Source organism: Schistocerca nitens, chromosome 7 (assembly GCF_023898315.1).
Source record: "Schistocerca nitens isolate TAMUIC-IGC-003100 chromosome 7, iqSchNite1.1, whole genome shotgun sequence".
NCBI classification, from domain to species: Eukaryota; Metazoa; Arthropoda; class Insecta; order Orthoptera; family Acrididae; genus Schistocerca; species Schistocerca nitens.
The window spans coordinates 292,077,648-292,090,051 of record NC_064620.1 but is presented as its reverse complement, the minus strand read 5'-3'; the positions used below and the strand labels follow the sequence as shown (position 1 = coordinate 292,090,051).

At 43.8% G+C, this 12,404-nt stretch overlaps 1 protein-coding gene across 1 annotated transcript in view; it reads right to left on the bottom strand.

The window, feature by feature from the left end:
* LOC126195581 (polypeptide N-acetylgalactosaminyltransferase 2-like) overlaps positions 1-12,404 on the bottom strand; it is a 229,932-nt gene that overhangs the window by 53,557 nt on the left and 163,971 nt on the right. Inside the window, exon 4 of the mRNA XM_049934207.1 lies at positions 2,998-3,065. Within this exon, the coding sequence (XP_049790164.1) occupies positions 2,998-3,065 (68 nt within the window). The remainder of the gene's footprint in view (positions 1-2,997; positions 3,066-12,404) is intronic.

Here is a 12,404-nt window from a genome sequence, read left to right as displayed (position 1 = left end):
TTACAAACAGTATTGTAAGGTGCTTAAAAAAGTTATTAGTAAGGCAAAAAGTATGTGGTATGCTGATAGAATAGCTAAGTCTCAGGATAAAATTAAAACCATATGGTCAGTCGTAAAGGAAGTGGCTGGTCTGCAGAGACAGATCGAGAATATAGAATCAGTGCGTAGTGGGGGTGTCCGTGTTACTGATAAGTCGCATATATGTACAGTACTTAATAATCACTTTCTGAATATAGCAGGTGAACTAAATAGAAACCTAGTCCCAACAGGGAATCATATAGCGCTCTTAGAAAAAAGTGTTCCGAGACTGTTACCTGAAATGCTCCTCCATGATACTGACAAGAGGGAGATTGAGTTAATAATTAAATCACTAAAGACCAAGAACTCTCATGGATATGACGGGGTATCTAGCAGAATACTGAAGTATTGTTCCACGTATGTTAGCTCAGTACTTAGCCATATCTGTAACTTTTCCTTTAGGAGTGGTCGGTTTCCTGACCGATTAAAGTACTCGGTAGTGAAGCCACTTTATAAAAAGGGAGACAGGGATAATGTTGACAATTATAGACCTATTTCTATGCCATCGGTGTTTGCTAAAGTTATCGAGAGGGTTGTATATACAAGGTTACTGCAGCATTTAAATTCACATAATTTGCTGTCAAATGTACAGTTTGGTTTTAGAAATGGCTTAACAACTGAAAATGCTATAGTCTCTTTTCTCTGTGAGGTTTTGGACGGATTAAATAAAAGGTTGCGAACGTTAGGTGTTTTCTTTGATTTAACGAAGGCTTTTGACTGTGTTGACCACAAAATATTACTGCAGAAGTTGGAACATTATGGAGTAAGGGGAGTAGCTTACAATTGGTTCGCCTCCAACTTTAAGAACAGAAAGCAGAAGGTAATCCTCCGCAATATTGAGAGTGGTAATGATGTTCAGTCCCAATGGGGCACTGTTAAATGGGGCGTTCCCCAAGGGTCGGTGCTGGGGCCACTGCTGTTTCTTATTTATATAAATGATATGCCTTCTAGTATTACAGGTGATTCAAAAATATTTCTGTTTGCTGATGACACCACCTTGGTAGTGAAGGATCTTGTGTGTAATATTGAAACATTATCAAATAATGTAGTTCATGATATAAGTTCGTGGCTTGTGGAAAGTAATTTGATGCTAAATCACAGTAAGACTCAGTTTTTACAGTTTCTAACTCACAATTCAACACGAACTGACATTTTAATCAGACAGAATGGGCATGTTATAAGCGAGACGGAACAGTTCAAGTTCCTAGGCGTATGGATAGATAGTAAGCTGTCGTGGAAAGCCCATGTTCAGGATCTTGTTCAGAAACTAAATGCCGCTTTATTTACCATTAGAACAGTATCTGAAATAAGTGACATTTCAACACGAAAAGTAGTATACTTCGCATATTTTCATACGCTTATGTCATATGGTATTATTTTTTGGGGTAATTCTTCTGATTCAAAAAGGGTATTTTTGGCTCAAAAACGGGCTGTTCGAACTATGTATGGTGTAAGTTCGAAAACCTCTTGTCGACCCCTATTCAATAGTCTGGGAATTTTGACATTGCCCTCACAGTATGTATTTTCTTTAATGTCGTTTGTTGTTAGCAATATTAGCTTATTCCCAAGAGTTAGCAGCTTTCACTCAGTTAATACTAGGCAGAAATCAAATCTGCATGTGGAATGCACTTCCTTGACTCTTGTGCAGAAAGGAGTGCAGTATTCTGCTGCATCCATTTTCAATAAGCTACCACAAGAACTCAAAAACCTTAGCAGTAGCCCAAACACTTTTAAGTCTAAACTGAAGAGTTTCCTCATGGCTCACTCCTTCTATTCTGTCGAGGAGCTCCTGGAAGAGCTAAAAAATTAAGCAAATTCCAGTGTTACATTCTTGATTTTCTTTATTTAAACTAACGACTTGTCGCCTGAATATGTTTCTTATATTTCATTTCATCTGTTTCTACAATCGTGTTATAATTTCATGTATTGACTCGTTCCATGACCATGGAGACTTCTCCTAAATGTGGTCCCACGGAACAATAAATAAATAAATAAATAAATAAATAAATAAATTACTGTGGTAGAAATTAGGGTGGAAATATTTTTCTACATTTTTAATAGCATTCAGAAAAGAGAGTTTCTCTGCGTACTGTGACAGTTTGTTCTGCTCAGTTTTTACGGTCATCTAGCACAATGCAGATGTTATGTACAGTGTGCTGATATTTTATAGGGTACCATCAAGTAGCTACGTTCACTTATGGGAAGTAAGGACCACTCATGACTTCTTGGGGTTTAATCTGAGATCACCTTTAGTTCCCATCTTCATACTAAAGAATGACCATCAGTTATCCCTGTTACGGCAAAAGTGATATTGTAATGGGTGACTTTTAGATACAGCTCGACGTGACTGTTACAGGAAGCTTGATGTTCAACGAGAGCGGCAACGGTCTGATAACTGACTCCACAGGCAACCTTTAAAACACATTTTTCCAATATAAGCTCTCTGGCCCACACACAACTCATTTACATCCACACCTAGTAGCTTTCAAGTCATTTGAGTGCACTGACAGAGAAAGTCAACAGTTCCATTTTCATATGCTGCATACCGAAACCAAACGACGTGAAAGGCTTTACGAGCTAAGATATGTTAGCATAGTCACATTGACTAATGTAGTTTTAGTTTTAAAGTGGATTCCAAATCTGAATTATTTTCAGGAATGTTATCACTCTCAAATGTTCATGAAAAATTTACTCCATCACTTTGGTACGCTAGGTAATACAATCGTCAGTCGGTACTCTCATGCTGATTTTGGATTAACAATCTTGTTTCTACGTCGAATTAAGCTACAATATACATATCCAAAATAAAACAACAGAGCCATATTGCCAAGTTATTGACGTAATCGACATATTTTTGCCTAATAAGCGGCAATTCCAAGTATACTACCACTACGAAATCTCGGAGTGTGCTGCACTTACGATTGTCGCTGAAGTCGTCGACAAGGATGATTTCCTTGATAAGGTGCTCTGGACTCCGATTCAGGACACTGTGAAAATAGAAACAGCATCATTAGAAAATTTATAGGTGCATTTTTCTAGCCTGGCTAGATTAGCGCCATAAGACCTTCTTAATTCCTTATCATGTACTGTTCATAATTTTCTCACACACGAAATAGCAGCAGATCTTTGAATGCAAGCTGTATAAATCAGCGAGTGAAATCAAAACTTCATGTGAAGCTTAAATTATTTTCAGGAAAGTAATTACTAATAGCAATTGTGCTAGTAATAACAATAATAATAATAATAATAATAATAATAATAATGACTATAAAACAATAACATCATTTGTGTTATGAAACTTCATAGCATTAGCAAATTGGGGTACCCTTGGACTTGGCGACATTAACAGAATCAGAAGAAAAAATGATACTAGAATAAACCGATGTGAAAATACATCAAAAAAAAGTTTTGCGTCATCCCGGTTCCCAGAACTCTTGAAGATGGGCGATGACGGTGGATATTGTATCAGAGACACAGTCCCTTTGGTTGTTCAGAGATGTCACTAAACCCGCCCAAAGATGTTAACAACATGAGCAACGCCTATTAGACGGAGGGGGCCAGAGAGCCGATCCATTCCAACCATTCCACCAGGAAGGAGGTACACTGTTCGTCTTATCTGTAGTCCAACCATGTCTAGACGGTCAATACCTCGGTTCTATGGCGTCCGTATTGTTACTTTGCGCAAGGAAGGGCTCTCAACAAGGGCAGTGTCCAGGCGTCTCGGAGTGAACCAAAGCGATGTTGTTCGGACATGAAGGAGATACAGAGAAACAAGAACTGTCAATGATATGCCTCGCTCAGGCCGCCCAAGGGCTAATACTGCAGTGGATAACCGTTACCTACGGATTATGGCTAGGGGAACCCTGACAGCAACGCCACAATGTTGAATAATGCTTTTCGTGCAGCCACAGGACGTCGTGTTACGAATCAAACTGTGCGCAATAGGCTCCATGATGCAAAACTTCACTCCCAACGTCCATGGCGAGGTCCATTTTTGCAGCCACGACACCACGCAGCGCGGTACAGATGGGCCCAACAACATGCCGAATGGATTGCTCAGGATTGGCATCACGTTCTCTTCACCGATGAGTGTGGCGACCCGGTCAGGCTGAACGCCTTAGACACACTGTCCAGCGAGTGCAGCAACGTGGAGGTTCCCCGCTGTTTTGGAGTGGCAATATGTGGGGTCGCCGTGACGGCTGTACGATACGTGAATGCCATCTTCCGACCGATAGTTCAACCAAATCAGCAGGATATTGACGAGGCATTCGTCATCATGGACGAAAATTCGCACCCCCATCGTGCACATCTTGTGAATGACTTCCTTCAGGATAACGACATCGCTCGACTACAGTCGCCAGCATGTTCTCCAGACATGAACCCTATTGAACATGCCTGGGATAGATTAAAATGTGCTGTTTATGGACGACGTGATCTACCAACCATTCTGAGAGATCTACGTCGAATCGCCGTTGAGGAGAGGCACAATCTGGACCAACGGTTACTTGATGAACATGTGAATAGCGTGCCACGACGAACACAGGCATGCATCAGTGCAAGAGGACGTGCTACTTGGTATTAGGGGTACCGGCGTGTACAGCAATCTGGACCACCACCTCTGAAGGTCTCGCTGTATGATGGTACAACATGCAATATGTGGTTTTCATGAGCAATAAAAAAGGCGGAAATGGTGTTTACGTTGATCTCTATTCCAATTTTCTCTACAGGTTCCGGAACTCTCGGAACCTATGTGTTGCAAAACTTTTTTGATGTGTGTATGACTTTCTACGTATTGAAAGTACGAATGAACAAAAAAAAAGGAGGAATGGCAAGGTCTTGCTGTTGGACAGCAAGAAAAACTAGTTATTTGACAGCATGTAGGGGCAATCAGACAAGTGTTACGGAACATTCATATTTTATGGTTAGTGGCAGCCAGTTTTTTCTGATTTATAGCTGTTGTGTGGTTGTTGAAGATCAATTTTGCTAACAAATAATCTGATGGTGGGGCTCAATAATCGAGCTGGACAGTCAAGGTCAAAAAATCCCCAGTGCGAGTTTTTATACGAAACTAGCGGAGAAAGTACGTTTTCACTAGTGGTGTGCGACACTTTGTTCCCATTTCCGATGTGACCCTTCTAGTTTTGCAAAGATAGACTCCGGTTCTTTAAGACTGGTCAGAAACTTCTGCTGACCATCAGAGTCGTAGCTGACAGATGCCTTGTAATGACTGCTCGTATCACACTGCCAACTGCCAACTCACACAAGCTATATGAAAGCCAATCACAGTATCAACGCTTCGATCGCCACCTCGAAGATGAGGTACTAATACATCTGCGTAAGCAACAACATTCGACAGTCACGACGTTTTGGTGCTAACACAGACATCTGGGATTATTAAAATTATTTTTAAAGTGCTTTACTGACCGGCACATTCACATAAAAACAGGAAATTATCGGTTTGAACCGTCACCAGCTATCGTCATGCCATAAGAGGAGTCAGCAGTTCACACGTTAAGCACGTTGAGAAATCTACATTGCCATGCAAAATTTAATATATCAAAATATTCTATATGTCTCAAAGTCTTGATTATATACAACCAGGAAAGTTACTAACATACATTGTTGTTAAAATATATTATTGTTTTTATTTCTTAGTTTATGATGAAAAGGTATCAGTTTTTATTGAAACAGTTGATCAAGAAGTGCATTAATAATCACATTAAACCATAACTCAAACAAACATAGCTATGGTAAAAAAAAGATTATTCTAGTATAAAATACAGCTATAATTTACCGTCACTACGCTCCTGAAAAAGTCGGCACATTCAGTCTTTTTTATTATTGACCGCAAATGTCACACCCAGTCGGCCGGTGTGGCCGAGCAGTTGTAGGCGCTTCAGTCTGGAACCGCGCGACCGCTACGGTCGCAGGTTCGAATCCTGCCTCGGGCATGGATGTGTGTGATGTCCTTAGGTTAGTCAGGTTTAAGTAGTTCTAAGTTCCAGGGGACTGATGACCTCAGATGTTAAGTCCCATAGTGCTCAGAGACATTTGAACCATTTTTTTGTCACACCCAAGAGCAGTTTCCTACTTCCTGTGTTAAAATTTGCGAAGTAAAGGTGTATTAATTCTAATAAGGGATAGTAATTGATACCCAACAAAGAAATTACCTCCCATTCCCCCAGACAAGCGGCTTCCCCAATGTGTGGCTTCACGAAAAGTACAGTCCAGTGTTGCTGCCATATATTGTGATTGATACCGATCACAAGGCAGTAACTGATTGCATCCTACAAATGTTGTCCTTCAACAAAACAAAAATGTAATAAAAAACGGTGTTATATGTAGTACCGACTAAGTTTCATTGACTAAAATGTGTCATTGAAGATAGTTGATTCGCGTCAATATTCCTACAATGTCAAGTTGCAGCATTCCTCACAAGCAGGTCACGAATTACAGAACTGATTTTAGCTGCTGTCTAAATATAATTTAAAAAGTTTCCAACGTTTCTCTTACAATACGTATTTCCATACACCCACATTCTCTTGTCAGGATTTACAATCGTAACCTTGGGGGAATATATAGCATCCAGTGCAGTATAGCGAGGAAAGGAAACACTGCGACTGACGTTACCACAGAACACAAGTTGCGCCGTTCCCTGTTTTATGTGCCGTTTCGGTCCCAAGTGATGCCACGCCTCACAGAACTTCTTTGTGTTCCCCCGATGGTAGTTCTCCCAACTTTTCCCGTTACGGTGAAAGGTCTCACTGTGAATTTCTTTCCCGTAGCATCGGAGATGGTCTAGAACCGATGCGCAGTCGTGTCTTCAGGATATGTGTGTTGTTTCTTTACAATAAGCAGAGCAGCTGTAAATATTCCGTCGCAGATGGATTCTGATTCGTCTAATACGACATTTTGGTGCATTTTCATGTCCAGCTGCTGAGATGTTCGCAACACGTTACAATATTCGTATCAAAATTAAACCGTACACGGAATTCACAAAATGCAGAACGTGAAAAGGGATCCACAGGAAACAACATCTCAGTGACACATCTGGACTTAGTTTAAAATTAAGCATTGCCAGCTTGCCAAAACACTTCCTCTACGCCCAAAGGTAAATTATACATACAACTATATTTAACTACCTCTTATTCAGTACTTGAAGGGAAAGTAATGAGCAGAGTTCACACTTTAAAATTCTAGGATTTAAGGTACATATTCAGCCACTATTATCCTGCGTGAGACAAGTGTTCCTACCACTATCATATACATACAACGTGTACCGCTTTTGTGTGTTCTTTTACACTAAAATTCTGCACCCAATCGTCGGTTATTTTAACAAAGATTAAGAAAATTTGGCGACAGTGGTTAACAGCTCTCGTGACTCTCCTCTTACCATTATAGCTGTATTGTAAATATAATTTAAAAAGATGGAGTTCCATCCCTCTGCGATTCCAGCAAAGGATGGTTGTAGTATGATTTTCCCTGAAGACATCCTTCACATTAACGCTCGCCACATACCATACTCTGATCCACAGCCATGTAGCTGTGCTTTGGCGATGTACGTAAACAAAACGGCTTCAATTTCGTTTGCGAAGCAATCTATACTCATCCACATTTTTCAGGTAAACGACATAAGATTAACGGCTGCCGATCACTAGCACGAGGGTCCCGTATGCCATGTTGAGTGGCAAAACTACTTCTTTGTAATCCTTACGCGAAATGTACGCTGGCAGCAACAGAATCGTTCTGCAATCAGCTTAAAGTGCCGGTTCTCTAAATTTTCTCAGTACTTATTTAACTTACAAAGCCTGTTTCTTCAGACATTCGTATCTGAAGGAACAGACATTGTAAGTTAATTAATTATTATGTGCTTACACTCGCAAAACGACGATACTAACATTGATCTTGTTTCATTGCAGTGTCATCACCCTGCCGCGGGAATAACGTAAAGTGCGAGCACAAGGCGGTTGTAGACAGTGCAGGTGTGTGGATCGGTCCTGGAAGGTGCATACAGCCGAAATGGTTGAGGCAAACGCTGGCTGTAAGTGGGAAAATCGGGTTCGAGTCCAGGTCTCGCACAAATTTTCATGTCACAAATAGATATTATATCTACACCTAATACTACAGCTGATGTCAAACAATTCCCCTTCAGCGAATAATTTCGTAATGTTTCTCAATAGTGTTTCATCTAAAGAACGTCGCCTATCCTCCAGGGAGCTCCATTTGAAATCAAGACGAATCTCTGTGATACTCGCTTGCTGATTGTAATTACCAGTAACAAATCTAGCAGCCCGACTCTGAATTTCTTCCAAGACTTCCTTTAATCCAACCTCGTGGGGATCCAAAACACTCGAGCAGTACTAAACAATTGGTCGCACTAGTATTTAATAGGCGGTCTGCTTTGCAGACGAGACGCATTACGGGATTATTTTTCCTTTTCCTCGGCATTAACTTAAATTATTATACACTCCTGGAAATTGAAATAAGAACACCGTAAATTCATTGTCCCAGGAAGGGGAAACTTTATTGACACATTCCTGGGGTCAGATACATCACATGATCACACTGACAGAACCACAGGCACATAGACACAGGCAACAGAGCATGCACAATGTCGGCACTAGTACAGTGTATATCCACCTTCCGCAGCAATGCAGGCTGCTATTCTCCCATGGAGACGACCGTAGAGATGCTGGATGTAGTCCTGTGGAACGGCTTGCCATGCCATTTCCACCTGGCGCCTCAGTTGGACCAGCGTTCGTGCTGGACGTGCAGACCGCGTGAGACGACGCTTCATCCAGTCCCAAACATGCTCAATGGCGGACAGATCCGGAGATCTTGCTGGCCAGGGTAGTTGACTTACACCTTCTAGAGCACGTTGGGTGGCACGGGATACATGCGGACGTGCATTGTCCTGTTGGAACAGCAAGTTCCCTTGCTGGTCTAGGAATGGTAGAACGATGGGTTCGATGACGGTTTGGATGTACCGTGCACTATTCAGTGTCCCCTCGACGATCACCAGTGGTGTACGGCCAGTGTAGGAGATCGCTCCCCACACCATGATGCCGGGTGTTGGCCCTGTGTGCCTCGGTCGTATGCAGTCCTGATTGTGGCGTTCACCTGCACGGCGCCAAACACGCATACGACCATCATTGGCACCAAGGCAGAAGCGACTCTTATCGCTGAAGACGACACGTCTCCATTCGTCCCTCCATTCACGCCTGTCGCGACACCACTGGAGGCGGGCTGCACGATGTTGGGGCGTGAGCGGAAGACGGCCTAACGGTGTGCGGGACCGTAGCCCAGCTTCATGGAGACGGTTGCGAATGGTCCTCGCCGATACCCCAGGAGCAACAGTGTCCCTAATTTGCTGGGAAGTGGCGGTGCGGTCCCCTACGGCACTGCGTAGGATCCTACGGTCTTGGCGTGCATCCGTGCGTCGCTGCGGTCCGGTCCCAGGTCGACGGGCATGTGCACCTTCCGCCGACCACTGGCGACAACATCGATGTACTGTGGAGACCTCACGCCCCAAGTGTTGAGCAATTCGGCGGTACGTCCACCCGGCCTCCCGCATGCCCACTATACGCCCTCGCTCAAAGTCCGTCAACTGCACATACGGTTCACGTGCACGCTGTCGCGGCATGCTACCAGTGTTAAAGACTGCGATGGAGCTCCGTATGCCACGGCAAACTGGCTGACACTGACGGCGGCGGTGCACAAATGCTGCGCAGCTAGCGCCATTCGACGGCCAACACCTCGGTTCCTGGTGTGTCCGCTGTGCCGTGCGTGTGATCATTGCTTGTACAGCCCTCTCGCAGTGTCCGGAGCAAGTATGGTGGGTCTGACACACCGGTGTCAATGTGTTCTTTTTTCCATTTCCAGGAGTGTATATTTAGAGTTAGTTGCCGTTCATCACACCGATTAGAAATTTTGTCCAGGTCATCTTGTATACTCCTACAGTCACTCAACTTAGACCACTTACCATAAACCACGACATTATCAACAATTAGTCGCAGTTTGCTTCTCACGCACTCCGTCAGATCATTTACGTATATAGAAAATAATAGCATTGCTGTCACACTTCCCTGGGCACCCCTCAGAATGGGAATGGGAATTTGTGATAAGGTCTTATGGAACCAAACATTCGCGTCGAGGGCAACGTACTGGGTTCTATTACCTAAGAAGTCTAAGAGTCAGTCACTTACCTGGGAACGTATTCCGCATGCTCGTACCTTCGTTAACAGTTTGCAGTGGGGCGCCATGTCAAACGCTTTCCTGATACCTATTACCATGGACTCTGCCTGTTTCCTTTCATCCCTGATTCGCAGCGTAGCATGCGAGAAAAGGACAACCTGAATTTTGCACGAGCGATGCTTTCTAGATCCGGGCTGATTTGTGGACAAAAGCTTCTCCGCCGGAAGCAAATTTTTATATTCGAACCTAGAATATGTTAAAGAATTCTGCAGCAAACCGATGTTAAGGATAGAATTCGGCATGAAATAAATTTGGAGAGACCATTTTTAATTAATTTTCTTGATCGCAAGGTTTTTTGAACAGAATTACTCGTGTCGACTGTGAAACAACCATGTTCAGAAGCTCTCACTCTAATGCACTGCAGCAAGTCATGACTTGTAAAAATAAAACGTGCTTTTTTTACAGGGAGTCACCTGCGTTTCTTTCCAGTCACTTCCGATTGCTTGTTGTCCGTTTCGCCATAAGATGACATTAAAGTTAACTGGCAATTGACGCTATTCGATAAGTTTTAACCAGCTGTATCTGTCCTGTCACCAACAATATTACAAACATAACACTACTTTCTGCACGCACTCATTTCAGTAATCAAGACTGAAACAATTACACTTAATACAAAATTGGTAATTCGCCATGGAAAGTACCCGATGCGGGAAAATGCAGAATTCGCAGACAGAGTCGACACTGACGATGATGATGTGCCCACTGGACACTATGAACCAGCAGCACACCCTCTGAACTCTTCAATGGAAAAAAAACCTTGGAGAAATACACGGTCCAGCCACATTAATGTGACCACTGTCTACGATCGATGCCAAGGTGCAGTAACCACTCACAGCTGGCAGGTGGCAGCACTACCAGTGGAGGGTATATAGAAGTTGTCAAGGGCGGGGGGAGGCGGAAAACAGCGCAGTCATTGACGTAATGTGGAAACGGAGCGATGTATCTGACGTTCAAGAGGACATGATCACTGGCTTTCGTGCCAAGGAAGGAAGAATTTATGAAATTACTAAGTTTTTAAATCAATCGCAGGCCGCCGTGGTCAAACTGACGTTGTCCAAAAATGCTGCCGAGGCAACTGTTGTGCACAACGTAGAAGACAGGGATGGACAAAGGTTGCGGAGATGTATACGGGCGAACAAATGTGCAACTATTGAGCATCTGACCGCCCAAATGAGCCGAGGGGTTTCCATAACGACCGCTCAGCGAACGTTGCTGCTTGTGGGCCTCCGCAGCACGCGCCGGGTTCATGCACCCATGGCGACTGCTGCTCGTCGGCGACGAAGGATGGAATTTGTACGCGAGTACCACAACTGGACGTCAAGTGATTGGAGACAGGTCGCCTTTTGAGGTGAATCACGTTTCGTCCTCCATCTGACAGACGGCCTTGGGCGTGTACGGCGTGAAAAGTCTGAAAGGAAGGGATGCAGGCCGGAAGACGGGGGATAATTTCGTGACATTCCCTGGGTGATCTCGTCATTCTATCGCTTGCGCCTTTGTCCCGCATTTTGGGCGGGGTTGGCGTGGTTAAAGCGGATTTGGCATGTTAATTTGAAGGGGTGGCCGGATGCCCTTCCTGCCGCCACCCCGTACCCCCTGGGACGGAATCAGAGTACCCCATCTGTCTGCATCTAGTAGGAATCATGGAAAAGTGCGGATGTGTTTAAAATGTCTGTGAGTCGTGTAATTGAGGCGGGACGTGGGAACCAACCCAGTATTCACCTAGAGGGATGTGGAAAACCGCCTAAAAATCACATCCAGGCTGGCCGGCACACCGGCCCTCGTCGTTAATCCGGCGGGCGGATTCAATCCGGGGCCGGCGCGCCTGCCCGAGTCCAGGAAGCAGCGCATTAGCGCTCTCGGCTAACCTGGCAGGTTGGGTGATCTCGTGTTTCACAAGGACAAAATGGATGAACAGAAGTACGTCTCCATCCTTGGGTACCATTTCCACTCCTAAATGCAGTATCTGGATCCGCGGGACGGTGGCATCTATCAGCAGGACAACGAAATGTGTCACGCAGCTCGCAGTCTTTGTACATGGTTTCATAAACACTAGGATGATGGTTCAAATGGCT